The sequence below is a fragment of the Camelina sativa genome, chromosome 9 (genome assembly GCF_030686135.1).
Source record: "Camelina sativa cultivar CO46 ecotype springtype chromosome 9, ASM3068613v1".
Lineage (NCBI taxonomy): Eukaryota > Viridiplantae > Streptophyta > Magnoliopsida > Brassicales > Brassicaceae > Camelina > Camelina sativa.
The window spans coordinates 25,889,172-25,914,458 of NC_141888.1; the positions used below are offsets into that span (position 1 = coordinate 25,889,172).

At 36.8% G+C, this 25,287-nt stretch overlaps 4 protein-coding genes, 1 non-coding gene and 1 pseudogene across 6 annotated transcripts; 5 read left to right on the forward strand and 1 right to left on the reverse strand.

Moving 5' to 3' along the window:
• The first annotated feature begins 3,612 nt into the window (after positions 1–3,612).
• LOC104715451 (FBD-associated F-box protein At3g49020-like) lies at positions 3,613–5,586 on the forward strand. The gene is made up of 4 exons (XM_087464138.1): positions 3,613–3,883; positions 3,978–4,833; positions 4,918–5,052; positions 5,162–5,586. Exons 1-4 carry the CDS (start codon positions 3,861–3,863, stop codon positions 5,486–5,488), a joined length of 1,341 nt encoding a protein of 446 aa, XP_087320264.1. The 5' UTR covers positions 3,613–3,860; the 3' UTR covers positions 5,489–5,586.
• A 7,769-nt stretch (positions 5,587–13,355) lies between these two features.
• On the reverse strand, positions 13,356–19,123 carry LOC147938761 (uncharacterized). Of its 2 annotated transcripts, XM_087463725.1 has the most exons (3): positions 18,735–19,123; positions 18,168–18,351; positions 13,356–17,123 (listed from the first exon to the last, which is right to left on the reverse strand). In XM_087463725.1, exon 3 carries the CDS (start codon positions 17,117–17,119, stop codon positions 16,229–16,231), a length of 891 nt encoding a protein of 296 aa, XP_087319851.1. In that variant the 5' UTR covers positions 17,120–17,123; positions 18,168–18,351; positions 18,735–19,123; the 3' UTR covers positions 13,356–16,228. The 2 variants fall into 2 exon arrangements, 1 of the variants encoding a protein (XP_087319851.1); XR_015565032.1 differs by lacking the exon at positions 13,356–17,123 and having other exon boundaries at positions 17,939–18,343.
• On the forward strand, positions 16,287–16,393 carry LOC147938762 (small nucleolar RNA R71). Its single transcript, XR_015567639.1, has one exon. It is a non-coding gene; the product is annotated as a small nucleolar RNA R71 (small nucleolar RNA).
• A 629-nt stretch (positions 19,124–19,752) lies between the features above and the next one.
• LOC104711404 (FBD-associated F-box protein At3g49020-like) lies at positions 19,753–21,974 on the forward strand. Its single transcript, XM_010428105.3, has 4 exons — positions 19,753–20,184; positions 20,285–21,170; positions 21,251–21,379; positions 21,466–21,974. The coding sequence occupies exons 1-4, from the start codon at positions 20,171–20,173 to the stop codon at positions 21,793–21,795; spliced, it is 1,359 nt and encodes a 452-aa protein (XP_010426407.1). The 5' UTR covers positions 19,753–20,170; the 3' UTR covers positions 21,796–21,974.
• A 1,461-nt stretch (positions 21,975–23,435) lies between these two features.
• Positions 23,436–24,474, forward strand: LOC104715452 (FBD-associated F-box protein At3g49020 pseudogene; annotated as a pseudogene).
• LOC147938763 (FBD-associated F-box protein At3g49020-like) lies at positions 24,464–25,139 on the forward strand. The gene is made up of 2 exons (XM_087467640.1): positions 24,464–24,624; positions 24,715–25,139. Exons 1-2 carry the CDS (start codon positions 24,580–24,582, stop codon positions 25,039–25,041), a joined length of 372 nt encoding a protein of 123 aa, XP_087323766.1. The 5' UTR covers positions 24,464–24,579; the 3' UTR covers positions 25,042–25,139.
• Positions 25,140–25,287: the final 148 nt, after the last annotated feature.

Sequence of the window (25,287 nt, forward strand, 5' to 3'; positions counted from 1 at the left end):
GTAACCCATGTTCGTGTGTGTGTAGGGTTGGTCACGAAGTGCTCGGAGGTTACTGGGCTCGCTACCCTGGCCGAGGCTATTTTACACGACGGTGTAATTTTGGCTGATATCCAAACGACTGCCTTTGTGGTTGCGTTTTGGAGAATTCATGAGGGGTTGGGGAAGAGGAATGCATACCGGGCCCAAATAAATTAAACATGTTAAAAACTGTTGTTTTATTTCAAGTTATGTTATTGCATGTTGTTGCATGTTGTTGCATGTTGTTGCATGTTGTTGATTGTGGTTGCATGTAGTTGCGATTCATGGTAGAGTGATTTTGTTAGCTTTTTAGCTTCCGCATGTCATCTCTGCTGGTTGTTGAGTTGTTTTGCTTGCTTGAATGTTAATCGCTTGCTTGTTAATTGCTTATGCCTGCATGTTGTTTATCTATGCTTGCATGTTGCTTATTTATGTTCGCATGTTGTTGTATTTGCGTGCATGTTGATTGTTAATGGGGAATTGGGGTTGGGATTTATTTCTCTGCAGGAATTGGGGTTGAGCTCACTAAGTAATCTTAGATTACTTATGACAATATTGTTGTTCTGCAGATAACCATAGAGGGAACTAGAGGGCATGGTGAACGATAGGACTCTGGAGTAGTTTTCTTTTTGGTGTCTATTGTAAAATTCAAAGTATGTTATTTGCAAACCAAACTTTGGCATTAAGCCTTGTGAGCTTTTATGTGTAATCAGTTGTAGTAACTCTTTTAAAGTTTTATTGAATCGGATTTTCTTTTAAATCGAGCGAGTCGTACTGATATAGACTTAGTCCGAGTCGGCTCAACGCACGGCGTGTCTGTAGGGTTGCAAAGCCTTAAGGATGTGTTGTGTGGTCGGGAACCTCGCCGAGGGACTGGTCGAAGGGCCTGATTTGTTCTCGCACTTGGCCGGACCTTTGATAAACGTTCCCATAGTAGCGCTTCGGTGCCGTCCGATGGCCTGGGTGGTCATAGTGCGGTTCGGGGGCGTTACAGCTGGTGCGGGCCGTAGACACCCGGAATCAAGGGTTTCGCGGTTTTACTCGATGAAGATTTTGGAGGAGACATGTTCGCCGGGTAAAAGTACTGAGAGATAAAGGAAGAACTTTGCAGCGAGAGCAAAGAAATTAACAGAAGAAAAGAGAGGAAATCGCAGAACAAAACGAAAGAAAGTTGGAAATTAAGAGTAGAAGGGAAAAGACGGGAGGATTTACCTTTATACACAGAACTGATGAGCAATGATTACCTGGGGAAGTGAAAGGTCTTGCACCGCTTTTCCTCTCTCTTATAGCTAACACGCTACCTAGTGGTCCCCGAGGCTTGTTCGGGAAGGCAAATCTCATCATCACCACGATCAAATCGTGGGGATACGGGGAATATTCAATTTCCCGAAATTGATCGCTTGAAGGTCAAAAGTCCCCCGAACTGCTCAGCTCGGGAGACTTGGGGGGCAACTGTTGTACCCACGATCCGTCATCTCGGGCAATGGGCAAAGGGCCTAGGCCAGGCACGACTAATGGGCCAAGAGCGTATTACTGGTCGGCCTATCAGGCCCGGAGAAAAAAAGAGAGCGCGGAGAGGCGTCGTGTTAGTCAGCTCGCAGCTCGAGCTCGGTCAAAGATTCCTGCATTCAAGAGAATTAATTAAGACGCGGAAATCGTGTCTTATTAATTACGCATTAATTGGGTAATAAATTGGTCGGTATAAATGTGTAAGGGGGGGAGTCTTTGTAAAGGATGGAACAATTTTACTCTCAAAGCAATACAATACAATTCAGTTATTCAAACACTCTCAATTCAGCTCGGAACTCTTAACGGTGGTAAGCTCCTCCGTAGTTAAATCACTTCAGAATGAGAGAATTGATCTCAGTTCTCACATCGACCTCTGTTTCCTCTGCCTCCTCGTCTGCGACCTCGACCTCTTGAGTTCACAAAGTTCGATTGATCAGTTCTCACATACATAAGTTTGTCTTGTGTCTCATCCTGCTTACCGTTACCTAAAGTCCTTTCTTCGTAAACCTTAAGCCTCCCAATGATTTCTTCAAACCCTGTTGTATTGAGATCAAGAACCTGTTCTAGCGAAGTGACAATCTGTATGAATTTCTCTCTTGGCAGACTGCTCAGGAACTTCTTCACCAAACGTGACTCTTCTATTGGAACTCCTAGTGAAGTTGCTTTCGACAAGATGTGATAACTTACTGGCAAAGTCATCAATTGTGTCTGACTCCGAGATCCTCAGCTTCTCGAAATCAGACATAAGTGTTTGCAGTCGAGCCTCCTTTGACACGATCTGCACCCAGGTTTCGGTTCTTGATCATGTTCCAAATATCTCTTGGAGTTTTCTGATCACCAACCTGGAGAATAAAAGATTCAGATATAGATTGAAAAATCCATGTTGTTGCTATGTCGTTCAAATCAGCATCATTGGACCATGGTTCTATAGTTTCCCAAACCTTGTGTACACGCAGCATAATCCTCATTCGCATAGCCCATACAGTGTAGTTAGTAGCCGTCAGCATAGGACATTGTAGCGATGAAGGAGCACTCTCCTTACGTCTGAGGGTTGCTGCAACGAGTTCATCACCGTCTGCCATATCTCGACCGATGATAGCTTCAAGATCGACTTACCTTAAAGCTCTGATACCAAATAAAGTTTCTCAAGCACAAAAGATTTTAAAGAAATAACTCTTCTTTATTGATGTTTAGAAATATAACTCAAAAACTAAACACCTTCTAAGCTCTTATGCTTCTTAAGGATTGTCACAACTCAACAACCTTATTTATAGAACTAGAAATCCTTTACTAATCCTATTCCTATTAGGAACTAGATACCTCCTAATTCTTAATAAGATAATGATGAGCTCCTATAGTCCTTATCCAACTTGATAAGTCTATCTTGAGATCTAAGCAATGTTGAAGCTTATCCAACACCAAATGTGGTACATAAAAAAACTTTCAAATGATCTCACACGACATGGTCGTCTCTGCAACAAAACATATATATGGTGGTCGATGGGCATTGAGTAATGATATATACGCATACTATTCATGATTCATGCCACAATGATGGAGTTTACGAACCTTGCACTGTTCAATCTGAACCACAAGGCATTTCACACATACTTCGTCTAGTTTTCATAACTTTCGCCGTTTAGTTGAACCATCATTATGATGGTTCATATTCCATCAAATGCATGCGTATATAATAACCGAACTATACTAGTTTTACAAAAAATTAGATCAGTGTTTTTTTATAACCGAACTGATCAAGGAACCGAACTAATCAAACTAATTACAGAACCGAAATTATCCCAAAATAACGAAGGAACCAGATTTTTGAGAAATACAAAAAAACCAAAAGATTGGTTAAGTTCGGTTTTGAAATATCAAAACCGAATTAACCGAGGAACCAAATTTACCGAACAGAAATTAATTCCGGTGCCGAACCGAACGTGGAAGTGTCAGGGAGTTTAGCTATTCATGTAAGTGTGCCTGGGCCGGAGCAAAGGAATATCAACTTTTTTAATTTGTTTTGGGCTTGTAAATTTATTGGATTTGGTTTGATATTCAAAACTCAGTTAGGGTAAATACGATTCCATATCTCAATCGTTGATTCCGTCGTCTTCTCTATCTTTTTCTCTTCAGAGTCATGTTCGATGCATTTGATTGCTGTTGTTTAAATTTATTCTATTAGGGTTTTGTGTTTCATTGAACTTTTTACGGTTGGTATTCTCAATGCATTTGATTACTCATCACCGTTATCATATCTAAAGCATTAGCCGGATTCGTGTATTGCATTTGCGTTTTTAGAGCGTTCGTAGTCTGAAGCAAATTGTTTGACGAAAATGGAACAACAACAACAACAACGGTATACGTCTCTCTCTCTCTCACCGACCTTAATTTCTCTGTGAACCCTAATACGAATATTGATTTTTGTTGATAATTTTGATTTTCTTTGACAGCAAAATTAGTCGCTTTGTAGTGAACGAGGACATGATCAGTGAGTTGCCTGAAGATTTGCTTCTGCGGATATTGTCTTCACTTCCGACAGAAATTGCTATAACCACTAGTGTTCTGTCTAAACGGTGGAGGTCTCTTTGGAAGATGTTGCCAAATCTCAAATTTAATTCTGGCTATCACCATACATTTTCAGAGAATATTTGCAGTTCTTTAGTTCTACATAAAGCTCCGGTTCTAGAGAGTTTGCGTGTGGAGGTTGCAGATGACAGTGAAGCTTTGGATGTTGGAATATGGATTGGAATTGCTTTTGCACGCCATGTGCGCAAATTGGTACTCAGTTTTCCATTTCAATATAAAATTTCAGTAAGATTTCCGGTTGCTTTGTGTAGTTTCAATAATACACTAGAGAGCTTGACACTCAAGTTTACAATTCTTCTAGACTTTCCTTCTCGGGTCTGTTTCAAGTCCCTTAGAGAGTTGCATCTTTACTATACACTATTCAAAGACGAAGAATCTGTTTCAAACCTTTTATCCGGCTGTCCTAGTCTTGAAGATTTGGTGTTGCATCGGCTAAGAAATTACGACCATGTGGAAACTTTAACTATTGCGGTGCCATCGTTACAGAGACTAACCATTGAAGATGATCTCTATGGACGTGTTAAAGGCTATGTGATAATTGCTCCTTCTTTGAAATACTTGATCATCAATGGGTTCGATGGGGTTGAATTTTGTCTGATTCAGAATGTGCCAGAGCTGGTGGAGGCAAAAATCACCAAAATTTTTAATAATATCAATGAGAACATTCTGGAACCTCTAACTTCAGCCAAACGTCTTTCCTTAGACTTTTCACCCTCAAAGGTAATATTTTGATTTTAAGTTTTTCTCTCTACAACTTGGCTAACATTGTTTTGTGTACTACCAATGTTGCCTGACGATACACAGATTAAGTATCCTACTGGTAAAATCTTCTATCAGCTTCTATCTTTGGAGCTGCATACAAACGAAGAAGAGTGGTGTAATCTTCTTTCGCTCATGCTCGATGGTTCTCCTAAATTAAAAATTCTCAAGCTCATCGACGTAAGCCATTTCATAATTAGTCAGCTACTTTCTTGTTTTTTTCCCTTTTTTTCCAGTGCTCTTTTGAGTTATATTGATGATGATCTTAAATATTACATTGATATCTCAGTCAAGGTGGTATATTTTTAAAGATAATCTGGTGGACCGGAAATGGAATCAACCGAAATGTGTACCAGAATGTTTGTTGTTCCATCTTGAGACATTAGAGTGGACAGGATACAGATGGCAACTAGAAGATGAGAAAGAAGTGGCTACATACATTTTAAAGAACGCAAGACGCTTGAAGAAAGCAACTCTCTCCATAAAAACCATCGAACCTAACGAGCTCGAGAGGTTGGAAAAGAAACGTGAGATGCTCAATGAGTTGGCTAATGTGGTTAGGGCTTCAAATTCATGTCACCTCGTGTGTGAACCTGATATCTACTCTTCTAGTTAATTATTAGGATATTTGTCTGTTCAATTAGGATTTCCAATTTGTAAGTTTATTTAACTGTTTAGAGGATATGATATGAATGGAAAAGCCAATTTGGATTTACTATATGTAGTTAACAGAGTTCAGGAAGCAGTTCAGCAACACACAAAGATGGGATGAAAGTGCCCAAACTACTAAAAAATATATCTCCAATTATTGGTTTTCTCAAATGTTTTGAAGCACAACAAGTACTTGCACATATTCTAGGGTAATTAGCTTAAGTGACATGAGTTGGGGTTCTAAATAAGAATCTAGCACCCATATGAATATAGATCAACCGTCAAACCAAAAGATGCATTAAAATTGCTAAAAATAACTTTTGCATTTTCAAAGCAACATACAGTTTTATGAATATACACCCGCATCTCTGTTTGTGTTAGCATTAAAAAATATGTCCACCAAGACTTGTTATTTTGTGTTTGTTGAAATCATCTTCTGAAAAAAATAATCCCATAATAAACACATATATGTGCCAACGAAATTAATATTAGTCTAACCACTTTTTCTGTTTGATTACTTTCAAAAAAATTCGTGACTAATTCAATTTAACTCTTTATTTTGGAGTTCCACAATCTTAGAACATAATTTCCATCATAGAAAAAAACTCACACTATAGACTGTCGACAAAAAATAAACGCACACTATAAAAACAGTTAACTAACTACTCATGTAAGAAGTGGTCATGGCTTGAAGCAAACAAATATACTTTCCTTTGTCTCATTATATTCTAATATTCTCTATACAAAAATATTAATAAAAAGTATTATATAGAAAAACAAAAAAATGTAAACTGTTGAAAAATATGTATATGGAATTTATAAAATTTACATTCTTATTATATTAAAAAAAATATATAGTCGATTAGTCCTTGATATTTACAGTATGAATAATAACCGGAGGCATATATTTATTTTTTGGGTTTTATCTTCTCCCCCGAGTCCCTCAATGCATATGTGATAACTGTAGGTGGTATCGTATTAGGGTTTTGTATAGGTAGTTCTGTTACTAATTAAACACAACTATACAAGTGAATCTCATAACCATGCATTATCATACCTATTAGGGACCGTTCGCGTTAGAGTTTGGAGCATTCGTAATCTGAAGCAAATTGTTTTCTCTATTTAACTAAATAATGGAACAACTACAACGGTATGTCTCTATGTTTCGTTTAAGTTTTTTTTTTTTCTCTCGGAATAATCCGTTTCTTTGAGGTTTCTTTAATTTCTGTGAACTTTATTTTATTTTTTATTTATTTTTGATTTTTTTATACAGCAAAACTGCTGGTGAAGGTTTGAGTAATCGAGGTGTAGTGAGTGAGGACAGGATCAGTGAGTTGCCTGAAGATTTGCTTTTAGATTTATTGTCTTCACTTCCAACAAAAACTGCCATAGCCACGAGTGTTTTTTCTAAAAGTTGGAAATCTCTTTGGAAGTTGTTGCCAAATCTCGAGTTTGATTCTAACCAACATTACCATATCCGTACGTTTTCAGAGTATGTTTCCAGAACGCTGATTCTACATAAAGCTCCGGTTCTAGAGAGTTTGCATTTGGCAGCTGGAGATGAATGTGGTGCTTCGAAGATAGGATTATGGATTGATATTGCATTCGCACGCCATGTGCGTCAATTGGTACTGGATTTGAAGAGGGAGGCTCGATAAGATTTCCGAGTGCTTTGTACAGATGCAATAATACACTCGAGGTATTGGAACTCAGGTGTTCAATTCTTTTAGACGTTCCTTATCTGTTTTGTTTCAAGTCCCTGAGGAAGCTGTACCTTTACCATGTAATGTTCAAAGACGAAGAATCTGTTTCCAACCTTTTCTGTGGCTGCCCTTGTCTTGAAGATTTGGTCGTGGCCAGATTTAGCAAAGCCGATGTGGGGTTTTTCACTATTTCAGTGCCATCATTACAGAGACTAACCTTAAAATGTGATTACTATGGAGATGATGATGGAGGCTATGTGATAAATGCTCCTTCTTTGAGATACTTGAACATCAATGGGCTCATTTGGCATAAATGTTGTCTCATTGCAGATGCGGCAAAGCTGGTGGAGGCAATAATCACCAAAGTCTCTTATATAAAGAATGAGAACATCCTGGAATCTCTAACTGTAGCAAGACGTCTTTCCTTAGACTTATCACCATTGGAGAAAAAATTTTAGATTTAAGATTTTTTTCACGGGGTTGTCTCTGCAACTTGGCTAACATTGTTCTGTTGTGTCGTAATACTGCCTGATGATGCACAGATTAAGTATCCTATTGGTAAAAGCTTCTATCAGCTTTTATCTTTGGAGCTGCATACAAACAAAGAAGAGTGGTGTAATCTTCTTTCACTCATGCTCGATAGTTCTCCTAAATTGCAAATCCTCAAACTCATCGACGTAAGCCATTACATTAGTCAACTACCTTTTTCCCCATTGCTCTTTCAGGTATTTTAATTAGTGATCTTAAATATTACATTGATCTCAGTCAAGAAGGCAATATCTTGATAAAGATAAGCTGGTGGACCGGAAATGGAATCAACCAAAGTGTGTACCTGAATGTTTGTTGTTCCATCTTGAGACATTCGTGTGGACAAGATACGAATGGCAACGAGAAGAGGAGCATGAAGTTGCCACATACATTCTTAAGAACGCAAGACGCTTGAAGAAAGCAACTCTCTCCACATACCCCATCGAACCTAAAGAGCTCGAGAAGTTGGAAAAGAGACGTGAAATGCTCTCATTCCTCTCATTGAGCAGATCAAACAAAGAATTGGATCCTGGTCAGCTCGTTTCCTCTCGTATGCGGGTCGACTCAACTTAATTAGTTCTGTTCTTTGGAGTATATGCAATTTCTGGTTAGCTGCTTACCGCCTTCCCCGAGAGTGCATTCGAACTGTGGAGAAGATCTGTTCAGCGTATCTTTGGTCTGGACAAGAGCTTAATACAAACAAAGCCAAGGTCTCCTGGGCGGACGTTTGTAAACGGAAAGCTGAAGGGGGATTAGGTCTGTGGTCTCTGCAAGAAGCAAATGATATCAGCTGTTTGAAGCTAATTTGGCGTCTTATCTCTTGCGAGGATTCACTGTGGGTTAAGTGGGTGAGACAAACTCTTCTCAAGAGCTCATCTCTCTGGTCAGTTGAGGCAACGCAGCTGGGCTCGTGGATGTGGAAAAAAATATTGAAGTTTCGGGATGTAGCAAAACCTTTCACTAGGACTACGGTCAATGATGGTATGAGAACTTCATTCTGGTTTGATAACTGGTCTAGTCTAGGTTCTCTCATGCCTCTAGTTGGCTCGCGGGGAATCATTGATATGGGTATCGGTCAACAGGCCACAATAGCTGAGGCTTGGCACCGCCGTTGGAGATGTCATCGCACAGCCCAACTTACTTCAATAGAGGACGCGTTACACGCGCAATGGCTTAACTGTAACTCAGAGGTTGATAAAGTTTTATGGAAAGGGAAGAATGATGAGTATAAAGCTGTTTTTGTAAACGTGATTGCTTGAAGATCAAGCAAGATCTTCTCAAATCTCTTCGGCCCGTATGTTCTAAAGGAAACAATATATTCTTGCAGTTATTATGTTATCAAGGATTGGTTCTCTGAAGGCAACGGTCCACGGATTCAAGAGATTAAGGCAGAGCTAGCCTTTTGTCGTCAAGGGAACATGACTGTGATCGACTACTATGGGAAGTTACAGGTCTTGTGGGAAGATCTGCAGGCGAGTCCACTGAAGGGATTGAGTTTCCAATTTCCAAGTACATTGACTGCAGTCAGTTTTCACCTAAGTATCGATCTTTTCTGGCAGCTATCATTGCGGGAACAGAGCCTACTACGTTTCGTGATGCTGTTGCCTACAAAGAATGGCGTGAGGCTATGCAAAAAGAGATTGATGCTCTTGAATCGAACCAAACATGGACTGTGACAACGTTGCCACCGGGGAAGAAAGCCATCGGCTGCAAGTGGATCTATAAGCTCAAATATCGAGCTGATGGAACATTGGAGTGCCACAAAGCTAGACTTGTGGTGTTGGGGAATAATCAGAAAGAAGGAGTGGACTATGATGAAACGTTTGCTCCGGTAGTCAAGATGACTACGGTACGCACGTTTCTTGAAGTTGCTGCAGCAAAAAAATGGGACCTACACCAAATGGATGTCAATAACGCTTTCTTGCATGGAGATTTGGAGGAAGAAGTTTATATGCAGCTTCCACCTGGGTTCCGCAATAGGGAAGATAGAAATTCGGTTTGCTTGCTGAAGAAGTCTCTGTATGGCTTGAAGCAAGCTCCGCGGTGTTGGTTTGCTAAGTTGAAAGGAACACTTACAAAATATGGTTTCAAAGAGTCTCAGGCTGATTATTCTATGTTTCACTTACGACAAGGAACTTCTGAGATATACATTTTGGTGTATGTAGATGATCTTATCATTGGTGGTAATGATGCAGCGGGGATTGCAAAATTTAAAGAGTATTTAGGAAACTGTTTTTACATGAAAGACTTGGGGTCTTTAAAATACTTCGTGGGGATTGAAGTAGCACGGAACAACGAAGGTATTTTTCTTTGTCAAAGAAAATATACGCTTGATATTATCAGTGAGGTGGGATATCTCGGTTCACAGCCTGTTTTTTTCCTATTGAACAACAACACAAACTTGCTCTCTCCGATGGTCCGCTTCTGAAAGAACCTGAACGTTATCGGCGCTTGGTAGGGCGGCTTGTGTATCTCCTGGCTACACGACCAGATTTAACTTATGTGGTTCACGTTCTGTCTCAGTTCATGCAGAATCCTCGAGCAGATCATTGGAACTGTGCGTTACGTGTGGTGCGCTACTTGAAGGGAACACCGGGACAAGGTGTGTTGTTGCGTTCGGAGAGTGATTTGAAGTTGTATGGTTGGTGTGACTCTGACTGGGGGGATGTCCCCTTTCCAGACGGTCCATAAGTGGCTGGTTTATCACACTTGGTTCCTCTCCCGTTTCTTGGAAAACTAAAAAACAAAAGGTGGCCGCACGATCTTCCGCAGAAGCAGAGTATCGTTGCATGGCACTTACTGTTAAAGAGATAGAGTGGTTACGTCATCTTCTCGGGGACTTTGGAGTGTCCCAACGGGAGCCAACGGAGTTGAATTGCGACAATCAAGCATCTTTGTACATTGCAGCCAATCCAGTGTTTCATGAACGAACTAAAGGCGTAGAGATCGATTGTCATAATGTCCGTGATGCTATACAAGCTGGAGCAATACGAACACGGAAGGTTCACACTAAGGAGCAGCTTGCTGATGTTTTTACTAAAGTTCTTGGCCGTCACGAGTTTGAGAACATAGTGTCCCAGTTGGGCGTTTGGAATCCGCATGCTCAACTTGCAGGGGGGTGTTAACGTTATTGCTTGAAGATCAAGCAAGATCTTCTCAAATCTCTTCGGCCCGTATGTTCTAAAGGAAACAATATATTCTTGCAGTTATTATGTTATCTCGTAAAGATCTTGTATGATATGTATATAATGTAACCTTTCTCTCCAATGAATGAAAAAAACACGATTGGGCGAGCCTGAACCTTACTTTACATGTTAACGTGATTGCTTGAAGATCAAGCAAGATCTTCTCAAATCTCTTCGGCCCGTATGTTTTAAAGGAAACAATATATTCTTGCAGTTATTATGTTATCTCGTAAAGAACTTGCTTGATGTCTATTTAACTGTTTAGAAGAGATGAATGGAAAAGCCAGTTTCGATTTACTATATGTAGTTAACAGAGTTCAGGACGCAGTTCAGCAACACACAAAGATGGGATGAAAGTGCCCAAATTATTGGTTATCTCAAATGTTTTGAAGAATAAGTACTTCACATATTCAAGGGTAATTGGCTTAAGTTGACGTGAGTTGGGGTTCTAACTTCTTAATAAGAATTAAGAAGGTCTAGCACCCATATTTTTAGTGGGCAACCGTCAAAGCAACATATGTTTGTGTTAGCATTAAAAAAATATGTTCACCAAGACTCATTATTTTGTGTTTACTGAAATCATCTTCTGTAAAAAAATAACCCCATGATAAACTACTAATATATTTTCCAACGAAAATAATATTAGTCTAACCACTTTTTCTGTTTTGACTACTTTCAATTAAACTCTTTTATTTTGGAGTTCTACAATCTTGAAAAAAACTGACTCTTAATTTGTGCAATTTAGAGCGATGAATGACTCTGTTAATTTGTTAAAGGGCCGAGTTAAGAAAGCCCGTTAAGAGGAAAACGATCGGTCTCATTTAGGTTTCTCACACTCTTTTGTCTTTTCCCAGTCTCCAAATCTTCTTGTGCTAGCTCGAGTGAGTGACTGTAACTGTAAGAGGGGTGATATGTTCAAATTTACCCTAGAGCTACTTTCTCAAATTAAGAGATCACTGCAGTATTTAGGAGTCGAATTCCACAAGTACTCAAGACTACACAATAAATTATAGAGTTTTATAATTATGCTAAACAGATTAAATTGAATTAAAAATAGCAATGCAAAATATTAAATAAAACTGTTGTAAATTCAGAAGATCAAAAAGCTAGGCCTAGGGAATTTCTCAGGAAATTATGAAATATTAAATCAATCAATAAATTAGGATTCAAACAATTAAGAACAGATCTAGAACTCTAAACACTTTTGTAAATTAAATCAGTTCTCATTGCAAATAATATCTAAATTTAAAACCAGAAAATCTAAATCTCTTTGTAAAACTCTTGGTTAAAAATCAGCAATAAAATCAGGTTTAGATTGTTCACAAAATTATTAAATCAAATCTCTTTGTAAGAAATAATTTTGCTCATCAAAAGGTTTTATCAGGAAAATCAATTATATTCTCATATCAATTTATTTTCCTAGAGTATTAATTCTAGATGGCCAATCAAGGATTAATATGAAGAACAACCTAAGATGAAGATCTAGATAGATAATGAATCCTAAATAAACAGATCTAATAATTCATAAAATCCCTGTGAAAAACCCTGAACCTAACAAGCAAACTACTCAGACATAATCAATGAAGAACAAAACATCTTTATGAATAATAAGAAATTGAAATTAAAAGAGTAAAGGGAGTTCAAGAAATTCTTCTCTCAAAGCAGATCTGATCTCTCTCTCCAAAGCTCTTAAAATCTCACAGGGTTGCAGGAAAAATAAAACTTGATAGAATAAAACTTTTTTTTTGGGTTTGCAAAAACCTAAAAACTATATATATATATATATATATATATATATATATATATATGTCCTAAAACACGTCAGGGACTAGTCTTGCAAATATGGAAAACTTCGGGCAACTTTGTAAAACTTCCAAATTTGGCTTCTCTCGTCGGTTTGGACTGGGTGTCGAACGATGCTAAGGCAGTGTCGATCGACACCATCTCCTCTGATCGATTCCAAGTTGATTTCTAGCTGATTATTGCTCCAAATTGCTCCACTTTGCTCCTTCCATGCTAAAAACCTATAAAGACTCAAAAATAATCTAGAAACAAATGAAAAGACACTAAAAGACTCCTTATATCATGGTTAAAAACCACAAAAACCATGATATATCAACTCCCCCAGACTTAGCCTTTGCTTGCCCTCAAGCAAAACAAAAGCTTAGACATGTGAAAGAGGTTTGAAAACAGGGAACTCACTCAATTGCATGATGATTCTTATTCACACTCTTCATTTTTCTGACTCAAGAACTTACTTCTTATACTCAACCATGATAAGCATCAACATTCCTTACTCAAATCCCACAATCCTCTGGAATCTCTGAAATCTCCATTGTCATCTCATTAGTCAATATTAAAGCACAAATAAGGTGAATTCTTACCTTGGGTGTATTGATCAGTGGCATATGGACTCTTTTCAGGCCAAGACTTTCTTCTTACATCTCCTTTCCTCTCCCTTTTCTCACTTCAAATTTTTTTTTTTTTTTTCAAAGGTGTAAGCGAATACCGGGGTCATCGGTAATTTACCTACCCCTCGCTTCCAAGCTTTGTGTGATCATTTGACTCAAGAGTAGAATAATGAGGTCACTGGTAATTTACCTACCTCTCTAAACTGATCAAAATCATCTCATCTTTTATTCTCTTTTTCTATTTTTCTCTTTTTTTTTTTAAAGCATTGAAGGGAAGAGAGAGGGGAGACATACTTTGAAAAATTGCACTGTCTTGTATGGCCTGAAGAAGAAGTCTAGTCCACTGATTTCCAACCCCAAAGTAAGAGATTAAGTCCGGTTAAAATCCTGATAAAGGTTAAGACAACGTTAGATCAATCATATATCCATTGAATAAGGGCTTTCAGGATTGTTGATAAGGCTCATAGTCTTTCTAAGCTTCAGTTCTGAGATCAAGCATAAACAAGTAATCATTAGAGTGTTAGCCAAATAAGAGAAATCATTAGTCAAGATCATAATTCCCAAAGATAAAAAGAAAAATTTGAAAAATTTGACTAAAACTTTATGGTTTTGATTGACACAACTGAAACTCAAAAACAGAAATCATAGTTAGTAACTAACCTCCCCCAGACTTAAACAACACTGTCCCCAGTGTTATCAAGTAAGAGGAAAGCAACAATAGAAATAAAATAAACAAAAATCAAAATCGAAAGAAAAAGAAAAACCTACCAGTGGGTTGCCTCCCACTAAGCGCTTGTTTTCAGTCATTAGCTTGACTGTGTTGGAGCTCAGGAACCTGGTGGATCAGAACATGGCTGTGAATGCCTCTTCATCCAAGGTGGTGTATAAGCTGTAGGTGCATGAGGTCTGCCAAGGATGTTAGGAACAGGACCAGGGCGGGATTTAGGTATGGGAGGTTTTCTTTTCTGTCCTGCAAAATCATCAACAGAAGAAACAAGCACTCTACGATAATCTCGAGGCTTGGTTAACTGTAAAACAGTTTTTGTAGCTTTGAAGGTCTTATTGATGATAGGAGGAAGTTTAGGAGAAGAAGATGCATTCCTTGGCCTTACCTGAGGGCTCTGAAGTATGGAATGATGACTCTTCTGTTTGGGAACAGGTTTCTGACTTGGAGCATTTGTTTTGGACAAGCTTTGTCGCGGACGTGGAGGGGTGTTGATCGACACCCTCTTGGTGGCATCGATCGACACTGAGCCTGATGCTCGTGTTGCAGAAACTTTTTCAACAGAAAAAGTCTGTCCATCAATAGTAGGAGCCCTCCTCAGCTTATCCATCTCAAAATTCAAACTCAAACCATCCACATTCAGTGCTATGTGTCCCTTCTGCACATCAATGATGGCACCAGCTGTAGCCAAGAAAGATCGTCCTAAGATGAGAGGATCTTTAGGCTCTTGATCATACTTCAGCACCACAAAGTCAGTGGGAATCATGAAGTTGCCAACCTTAACTGGAATATCCTCTAAAACACCTTCAGGAGTTCTTCGGGAGCGATCAGCTAGGATAAGAGAAATCTGAGTTGGCTTGAATTCTGTCATCCCAAGTCTCACAGCAACAGAATGTGGCATCAAGTTGATGCTAGAGCCAAGGTCACAAAGTGAGTGAGAAAACCTTCCTGCTGAGATAGAGCAATCAAGAACAAAGCTTCCAGGATCTGGTAACTTCTTAGCAGTCCTACATTGAATGATTGCACTCACTTCCTTAGAGACAACCACCTCCTGCTTTCTCTCCTTCTTCCTCTGTGAAGGCTGGTTTAACAGAATTGCACTGACATCCTTAGTAAGCAGTGCTCCTTCTTTGGGGCTCAAACCATTGGATACCATTCTCTTTACATAGCGTTTTAGTGGTGGTGAAAGCTTCACTGCATCAATCAATGGCATCTCAATCATCACCTTGTCCATCATTGCCTTGCATCTAGCTTCCTCCATCTCCTGCTTCTTCTCCTTCTTGGCTTGGGAAAAGGAACCTTAGGCTTGTAGACCCTTTCAACCACAGCTGGAACCTGAGATTTTGTGTTTTCCGCATCTGACTTAGATGGGTGTCGACCGACACCCAGGTGGTGTCGATCGACACCATCATCTGGATCCGACAGATTGGCCGATTTTTCTCCTTGTTCTGCAGAAACAATTTCACCATCATCTTCATCTCTCACTGATATGGCATTGCAAGCATGTCTGGGGTTTGACTCAGTTCTTGCTGGAAGATAATTCTCTTGCCTTTTGACAGACCCAGCAGTCTGTGCAACTTGAACCTCCAGCTTCTTAACATGAACATTCAATGCTTCTATCTTCCCATTCAGTTCAGTGTAGACATTGTCAATCTTCCCATTGAATGTCACTGTCAAATTCTCTTGACCTTGTAGAAGCTGCTCAAGCATGGCCTCCATTCTACTCTCAGAAGAAGTCTTAGGAGGTGGAGACTGATAAGATGAATTCCCATAGGTTCTTGTATAGCCATTGTTCTGTTGCTGCTTCTGGTCACCATTGTAAGGTCTGTTTCCTTGCTGATTACCGAATCTATGTCCCTGATACCCAGCTCCATACACATAGTTGACATTCTCCTCTGAATTCTCTGGCTCTGGCTCAAATGTCTCAACTTCAGCAGCAAATTGGACTGACTTCTTTCCCACAAGAAGATTGTGCACTGAATCAAGCTTAGCACTAACAGAAGCTAGCTGATTTGCATCAAACTCTCCATGCAGTCTCTTTCTTTCAGCATCAGCTCTTTTAGTGCTATTGCTAGAAGCCAAATTCTCAATCAAAACTTCTGCATCTTCTGAAAATCTTGTCTTGAAGTTCCCATGACTTGCAGCATCTAAAGCTTACTGATACTTCCAGTCACACCCTCTAAAGAAGATACTCAACAGTTGTACCCTTGAAAAACCATGGTGTGGACAGTCTCTTTGATAAGCTTTGAACCTCACCCAAGCTGCCTTGAAAGCTTCATCATGTCCTTGCTTGAATGAAGAGATCTTGACTCTCAGCTCATCTGACATTGCATCATGATAGAAATGGTTGAGGAAAGCCACCTTGATATCATGCCAGTTTGTCAGAGATCCAGCTGGCAACTGCTTCAACCACTGAGATGCCTCTCTTGCAAGTGAGTATGGGAAGAGCTTGCAGAATATGAAATCCTCAGTCACTCCATTAGCCTTGATACTGGTCACAAGATCCTCAAAATGCTCAATATGGTCCAGAGGCTTCTCATGGGGCAGAGCAGAGAAAGGTCTCTGTCCAACCAGTTGAAAGTAAGCAGGCTTCAGCTCAAAGTCATTCCTCTGGAATGGTGGAGGAACAATTGCAGATCGGTTCTCATACATAAGATCAGCCCGGTTGTAGTCAGCAATGGTCCTGATCAGATCCCGGTTGTTCTCCTGTCGTCGAACGGGGTTCTGTACGTGGTTGGCAGCTCCACGCACGTCTGCAAGTGGGTGTCGATCGACACCGTCGACACTATCAGCTGGTTCGTAGACAACAGCAATTTCAGCAATCACATTGCCCTCAACATCAATCTTTTGGCCCTGCTCATTGCGCAAGTGGCCCTCTTGATCCCTCAAAGCACCATCCTCATCTCGCATCAGAATGATAGTATTAACCATCTTTAGAGATTTGGCAGCCTTTCTGTTCTCACGCTCAAGTTTTCCTAACTCTTGGTTTGACAAATTCACAGTAGGACCAGACTTGTTGCTCCTTGTGTGAGGTCTAGGAGGCATGCACCTGAAACACCAAAGAGAAGAAAAACAAAAACGTGTAAGTAGAAAATAAAAAGAAAAATTTAGACAAAATCTAAAACTCAAATCTAATGGTAGATCAAAAGATTCCCCGGCAACGGCGCCAAAATTTGATATGCTCAAATTTACCCTAGAGCTACTCTCTCAAATTAAGAGATCACTGCAGTACTTAGGGGTCGAATTCCACAAGGACTCAAGACTACACAATAAATTATAGAGTTTTATAATTATGCTAAACAGATTAAATTGAATTAAAAATAGTAATGCAAAATATTAAATAAAACTGTTGTAAATTCAGAAGATCAAAAAGCTAGGCCTAGGGAATTTCTCAGGAAATTATGAAATATTAAATCAATCAATAAATTAGGATTCAAACAATTAAGAACAGATCTAGAACTCTAAACACTTTTGTAAATTAAATCAGTTCTCACTGCAAATAATATCTAAATTTAAAACCAGAAAATCCAAATCTCTTTGTAAAATTCTAGGTTAAAAATCAGCAATAAAATCAGGTTTAGATTGTTCACAAAATTATTAAATCAAATCTCTTTGTAAGAAATAATTTTGCTCATCAAAAGGTTTTATCAGGAAAATCAATTATATTCTCATATCAATTTATTTTCCTAGAGTATTAATTCTAGATGGCCAATCAAGGATTAATATGAAGAACAACCTAAGATGAAGATCTAGATAGATAATGAATCATAAATAAACAGATCTAATAATTCATAAAATCCCTGTGAAAAACCCTGAACCTAACAAGCAAACTACTCAGACATAATCAATGAAGAACAAAACATCTTTATGAATAATAAGCAATTGAAATTAAAAGAGTAAACGGAGTTCAAGAAATTCTTCTCTCAAAGCAGATCTGATCTCTCTCTCCAAAGCTCTCAAAATCTCACAGGGTTGCAGGAAAAATAAAACTTGATAGAATAAAACTTTTTTTTTGGGTTTGCAAAAACCTAAAAACTATATATATATATATGTCCTAAAACACGTCAGGGACTAGTCTTGCAAATATGGAAACCTTCGGGCAACTTTGTAAAACTTCCAAATTTGGCATCTCTCGTCGGTTTGGACTGGGTGTCGATCGATGCTAAGGCAGTGTCGATCGACACCATCTCCTCTGATCGATTCCAAGTTGATTTCTTGCGGATTATTGCTCCAAACTGATCCAAATTGCTCCACTTTGCTCCTTCCATGCTAAAAACCTATAAAGACTCAAAAATAATCTAGAAACAAATGAAAAGAACTAAAAGACTCCTTATATCATGGTTAAAAACCACAAAAACCATGATATATCAAGGGGGTATTGGTTTGAGATTTAAAGAGAATTTAAATGACTTTAAATAAAATCATAGAAAGTGTAAAATGAAGGATTCTAAAAGATTGTTTAGAAAATGTTTTAAAATTTTGCTGATTTGTTTTCCTAATCTTGTAAAATCTCTCATCAAATCTTTCAAACTTTCTCAAAAAATCTTGCAAAATATTTTTTTTGTTTACTTAACGATTTTGTCAAAAAACTTTGTTTCATTACCAAATTTTTTTTCATTATTATATATGTTGCAGGTTTTTTCACAGATTACGATCATACCAATTAGTGAATTTGCAATTTGAGAAAACTCATCAACTATAGTGCATCCACGTCCTTGGAGTAGGTAAATAATTATTGTATGTAATCTCAGCATAATTAAATAATTAAGAAATAATGCACCCTGGTTTGATGAGCTTAACGAGATGATGATGGTGATGGTGGAGGAATCATATGTGAAGGTTCATGGTGATGGTGGAGGAATCATTACTCGATTTGTCCTCTTTTGATCTGTTAATTTTACTGGTTCTGTTTTGTTCTCTTGTTCTTCATTTTCTAAAAAGAACAACAAAAAGTCATGGACTATGATTCACAATCTTTCTATTTAATGAGAGAGTTTACATGACTTTTTTATGAAGAAAATAGTATAGAATCCTAAACCAATAACATAATAGTTGAATTCATTAACAATCCAAGATTCTTTTGTTTTTTTACTTGAATAACAAAAAACTTTTAATGACTTGATAAAACTCTTAATTCAATAACACTAGATTTATGAAGACTTTAGATAAACTTTTACAAATCCACAACTAATAACACCAAATTTTAAGAGAGTTTTAAAAAATCTTGATTCAATAACAACATATTTTACATAACTTTTAAAGTCATTTAAGTGGAGGTTATTGGTTTAAGATTTGAATAGAATTTTAAAGATTTTAAATGTTATGTAGAATCTGTTGTTATTAGATCAAGATTTTGTTAAACTCTGTTTAAGTTTAGTGTTATTAGTTTGTGATTTGTAAAAAGTCATTTAAAATTTTAACAAATCTGGGTTATTAGATTCAGACTTTTATAAACTTATTAAAAGTTTTGTGTTATTCAATTAAAACAAAAGAATCTAGGATTGTTAATGAGTTCAATTATTATGTTATTAGTTCATGATTTTAGACACTTTCTTTACAAATCATGAACCAATAACATAATAATTGAACTCATTAACAATCCTAGATTCTTTTGTTTTAATTGAATAACACAAAACTTTTAATAAATTTATAAAAGTCTGAATTTTAAATGACTTTTTACAAATCACAAACTAATAACACTAAACTTAAACAGAGTTTAACAAAATCTTGATCTAATAACAACAGATTCTACATAACATTTAAAATCTTTAAAATTCTATTCAAATCTTAAACTAATAACCCCCACTAATTCAGTTTTAATGATTTTATTGAACTCTTCAAAAATCTTCATAAATCTCAAACCAATACCACCCCCTAAATTCTCTTTAAATCTCAAACCAATACCCCCTCTAAGTATTGCTTTACTTTTGTTAATCATCTCTTACTGATTGAATAAATTTTGATGCCCGAATCGTCACTGTTACCATATATCTTAAGCTTTTAGCCGGTTTCTTCTGTTAGGCTTTGTTTGCGTTTGCGTTTGTTATTTTGATAGCACTGGGGAACTGAAGGATTCTTATCAAGTTGTTGACGATAATGGAACAGGAATGGTATGTTTGCTCTGCATCCCTTTCCGGTTTAACTTTAAGATCTATAAAACCTAATTCTTTTGAGTATTGAAATTCGTATCCATCATGTTTTCTTTGAAAGCAAAATCGGTGGTGAAGGTTTGAGAAATCGAGATGTTGTGAACAAGAACAGGATCAGTGAGTTACCTGAAGCTCTGCTTCTGCATATATTGTCTTCACTTCCGACAAAAACTGTCGTAGCCACTAGTGTTTTGTCCAAAAGTTGGAGATCTCTTTGGACGTTGGTGCCAAATCTCAAGTTCAATTCTGAATTTTACAGAAGTGAACACCATAGATTTTCAGAGATTGTATTCAGGTCTTTGCTTTCACATAAAGCTCCTGTTCTAGAGAGTTTGCATTTGGTAGTTGTAAATAAATCTGAAGTTTTAGATGTTGGAATTTGGGTTGGGATTGCATTTGCACACCATGTGCGTAAATTGGTATTGGATCTTCATAACCAGGAGGAAGAGTTCGCCAGATTACCGAGTGTTTTATGGAGCTATAGTAATACACTCGAGACCTTGGAACTCAAGGATTTGTTTCTTCTGGATATTCCTTCTTCAGTTTGCATGAAATCCCTTAGAAAGCTTCACCTTGACTATGTGTGGTTCGAAGACGAAGAATCTATCTCCAAACTTTTTCGTGGCTGTCCCAGTTTGGAAGATTTGTTCGTGAACAGAAAAAGCAATCTCGATGTGGGGACTTTCACCATTGCAGTGCCATCGTTACAGAGACTGGTCATAGAAGATTATTTTGCAGGAGAAGGTGATGGAGGCTATGTGATAAATGCTCCTTGTTTGAAATACTTGGACATCAGTGGGTTGGAGTGGCTTGAGTTTTGTTTGATTGAGAAGGCCCCAGAGCTGGTAGAGGCAAAAATAGTTGACGTTTCTTATATAGACAATGAGAACATTTTATTATCTCTAACTTCAGTCAAACGTCTTACCTTACACTTATCACCCTTCAAGGTAAATTTAAGGCTTAAGCGTTTTATCTTGCAATTGGGTTATAGCATTGTTTTGTGTGCTAATGCTTGCCTCATGCACAGATCAAGTATCCTACTAGTATTATCTTCTATCAGCTGGTATATTTGGAGCTAGGTACACTAAAACGGTGGAATCTACTTTCGCTCATGCTCGATAGTTGTCCCAAACTGCAAACCCTTAAGCTCATCGACGTAAGCAATCTCATTAGTTTTTTTTTTTTAACAGGTTTTTCCACATTCAAGTATTTTTTGATGATCTAATATCACATTGTTCTCAGCGATGGTGGTATGCTAGAAAAGATTGTCCAGTGGGTTGGGAGTGGAGTCAACGAAAATGTGTACCTGAATGTTTGTTGTTCCATCTTGAGACATTTATGTGGACAAAATACGACTGGCAACGAGAAGATGACAAAGAAGTGGCCATATACATCCTTAAGAACGCAAGACTCTTGAAGAAAGCATTTATCTCTACTGAAGCCATCAATTCTAAAGAGCTCGAGAAGTTGGAAAAGAGACGTGAGATGCTCAACCAGTTGGCTACTGAGGTCAGGGATTCAATGTCATGCCACCTCGAGTTCGAGTGTGCTACGTATTCTTCTTATTATTAGGATGTATTCGTAACATCTTTCACAATGTGACAATAGGATTAAAAACAAAATCAGTCAGAAAGTAAGGCCCTGATTGGTGATGACTTTTAAGATTTTAAAATCATTTAAAAGTCTTAAAAGCATTTTATTTGCCAATCAAACTTTAATGACTTTTTTATTTTTTAAAGTTTCTACAGCCACTTTAATTTTTTCTTTTTTTATTTCTTTTCTTTTTTGAAAGCTTCAAAATGAAGCTGTAAAACTTTTAAAACTAATAAATTTACAAAAAAAAATTTTTCTTTCTCCATCATAATTAAAAACTCTATATAATTTTATATATATTTTAATACAAACATTTTTTTATAGATTAACTATTAGTATTTTTTTCTCTTTCTTTTGATATCTACTTCTCTTCACAAATTTATTGTTTTTATCATCACCTCTGTATTTTCTTATAATTTTGTTTTTAATAAAATTACAGTCACTGTTTTCAAAGTTTGTTTTTTAACAATCAGATTTTAACAGTTAAAGTATCTACAGCCAAAGTCTCTACAGCCAAATTTTATACAGCCAAATTTTTACAGTCAAAGTCTCTACAGCCACAAATAACAGTCGTTACCAATCGGAGCCTAAATTAAGTTTTCTGAGCTACATATTTTGGTTTTTGAATAGTTATAAGTAAATACACAAAACATAACCTGAATTTATAAGAATGTATTCTCGATTACTTGATAAGAATTTTAGTATATATTTTATTTATCTTTTTACAAATTTTAAATCAGTTGAAATTAATTTGACATAAAATAAAATTATTACTTATGAAATTATAGAATATAGAAAAATTATATTTAATATAATATTCAGATTAAATTGAAATCCGCTATAAAACAAAAATTTCCAGATTAAATTGTTTTTTTTATGTGTGGGTTATTATTTATTATTTCAATCTTGTCAGTAAAGATCTTACAATTGTTTCACAATCCACGTAGTTATGCATGTCTTAATCTAGTATGTATATAAAGGTGCAGTATATATTTTACTATGTTATATTTGAGATATTTTCTTTTTATATTAAATTATCATTTAATTTTCTTAGAAGAAAAAAATCGAATATCATTTATTATAGTTTGTAATTATATATTATATTTTAATGTTCTAAAAACCTTAAATAGATTGAAAAGCCTTAATTAGTTTAAATATCTACAATATATTATTTATCATAGTTTGTAAGAAAAAAATCAAATATCATTATCATAGTTTGTAAGTAATATTAGATTTTCATGTTATGAAAAAATCCTTAATTAGATTAAAAAGCCTTAATTGGTTTAAATAGCTACAATATTTTTTTTTATAGTTTGTAATTTTTTTGATAATTAAAAAGCCTTAATCAGTTTGAATATCAACAATGTATTATTTATTATAGTTTATAAGGAAAAAATCATTATCATTTATCATAGTTTGTAAGTAATATTAGATTTCCATGTTATGAAAAATCCTTAATTGTATTTAAACACCCTAATTAGTTTAAATAGCTACTTTATTATAGTTTGTAAGTATTGTATATTTGAAGCTGAATCACATCACCATTATCATATCTAAGCATTTGCTTTTGGAGCGTTCCTAATTAATCTGTGCCAAATTGTGTTTTCCTTTTAACGAAAATGGAACAAAAAGGGTATGAAACTTTGTGTCGTCCATATATAACTTCTGTGAACCTAAAGATCTTTATTTTTTGTTATTTTGATATTTATCATACAGCAAAACTGGTAGTGAAGGTTTGAGAAATGGAGATGTTGTAAATGAGGACATGATCAGTGAGTTGCCTGAAGATTTGCTTCTTCATATATTGTCTTCACTTCCAACAGAAATTGCTATAACCACTAGCGTTTTGTCTAAACGTTGGAGATCTCTTTGGGCGTTGGTGCCAAATCTCAAGTTTGATTCTGAGTATCATAATAGATTTTCAGAGAATGTTTGCAGATCTTTACTTTTACATAAAGCTCCGGTTCTAGAGAGTTTGCATTTGAGAGTTGAAGATCAGCGTGATGCTTCGGATGTTGGGGTATTGGTTGGAATTGCTTTTGCACACAATCTACGTAAATTGGTACTCACTGTTGCATTTCAAGATGAAAGCTCAGTAAGATTTCCGAGTGTTTTGTGTAGTTTCAATAATACAATAGAGATCTTGAAGCTGAAGGGTTCAATTCTTTTGGACCTTCCTTCTTGGGTTGTTTCAAGTCCCTGAGAGAGCTGCACCTTTACTATGTACACTTCAAAGACGAAAAATCTGTTTGCAACCTTTTATGTGGCTGCCCTAGTCTTGAAGATTTGGTCGTGCATATATCTGACAATGTGGAGACCTTCACTGTTGCGGTGCCATCGTTGCAAAGACTAACCATATATGATAGTTACCCAGAAGAAGGTAAGGGAGGCTATGTAATAAATGCTCCTTCTTTGAAATACTTGAACCTTAAAGGGAACCATAGGCTTGAGATTTGTCTGATTGAGAATGCGCCAGCGCTGGTGGAGGCTAAAATCAGTAACGTTTCTTATAAAACTAATGAAAACATTTTGGAAACTCTAACTCACGCCAAACGTATTTCCTTAGACTTATCACCCTTACAGGTAATTTTTAGATTTAAGAATTTTCACATGGTTTTATATGTAATTGGGCTGACATATTGTTTTGTTTACCAATGATGTCTCGTGCACAAGATTAAGTATCCTATTGGTAAAATCTTCGATCAGCTTTTATATTTGGAGCTGCGTACAAATAGAAAAGAGTGGCGAAAGCTACTTTCGCACATGCTCGATAGATCTCCTAAATTACAAATCCTAAAGCTCATCGACGTAAGCCATTTCATTCATTAGGATATTCTAAGCTCTACTTTCATGTAATTTGATGATCTAATATTTACACATTGATTGCTTTGGTCGCAGCCATATCACTATTATAGCAAAGATAGTCTGATCGGCCAGGAATGGAATCAACCGAAATGTGTACCAGAATGTTTGTTGTTCCATCTTGAAACATTTTTGTGGACAGGATACGAATGGCAACTAGAAGATGAGAAAGAAGTGGCTACGTACATTCTAAAGAACGCAAGACGCTTGAAGAAAGCAACTCTCTCCACAAAACCCATCGAATCTAGAAAGCTCGTGGAGTTGGAAAAGATACGTCAGATGCTCAACGAGTTGACTATTGTGGTTAGGGCTTCAAATTCATGTCACCTCGTGTGTGAAGCTGATACCTACTCTTGGAATTGATATGATACTTTTCTTTTCAATTAGGATTTCTATTTTGTGGATTCATAAAACTGGTAGGATATTATTAATTATTAAAAATATCTACAAATTCTTCTCCAGACTCTTTATGCAATTGCTTGATCCTTTTATATACTAATAAACACAAGTAAATAGCTGAATCTGATCACCTTAGACAGCGTTTGCATTTGCGTTTGGAGCGTTCCTAATTAATCTGAAGCAAATCGTAGTCTCTATTCAACAAAATGG

Excerpts from the sequence above, each read along its gene's own strand:
- LOC104715451 (XM_087464138.1), top strand. The coding sequence starts at position 3,861 with ATGGAACAACAACAACAACAACG. Across the intron at positions 4,834-4,917 it reads TAGACTTTTCACCCTCAAAG|ATTAAGTATCCTACTGGTAA; the intron begins GTAATATTTTGA and ends GACGATACACAG. Across the intron at positions 5,053-5,161 it reads AAATTCTCAAGCTCATCGAC|TCAAGGTGGTATATTTTTAA; the intron begins GTAAGCCATTTC and ends TTGATATCTCAG.
- LOC147938761 (XM_087463725.1), bottom strand. The coding sequence starts at position 17,119 with ATGCCTCCTAGACCTCACACAAGGAGCAACAAGTCTGGTCCTACTGTG.
- LOC104711404 (XM_010428105.3), top strand. Across the intron at positions 21,171-21,250 it reads TACACTTATCACCCTTCAAG|ATCAAGTATCCTACTAGTAT; the intron begins GTAAATTTAAGG and ends CCTCATGCACAG. Across the intron at positions 21,380-21,465 it reads AAACCCTTAAGCTCATCGAC|CGATGGTGGTATGCTAGAAA; the intron begins GTAAGCAATCTC and ends CATTGTTCTCAG.
- LOC147938763 (XM_087467640.1), top strand. The coding sequence starts at position 24,580 with ATGCTCGATAGATCTCCTAAATTACAAATCCTAAAGCTCATCGAC. Across the intron at positions 24,625-24,714 it reads AAATCCTAAAGCTCATCGAC|CCATATCACTATTATAGCAA; the intron begins GTAAGCCATTTC and ends CTTTGGTCGCAG.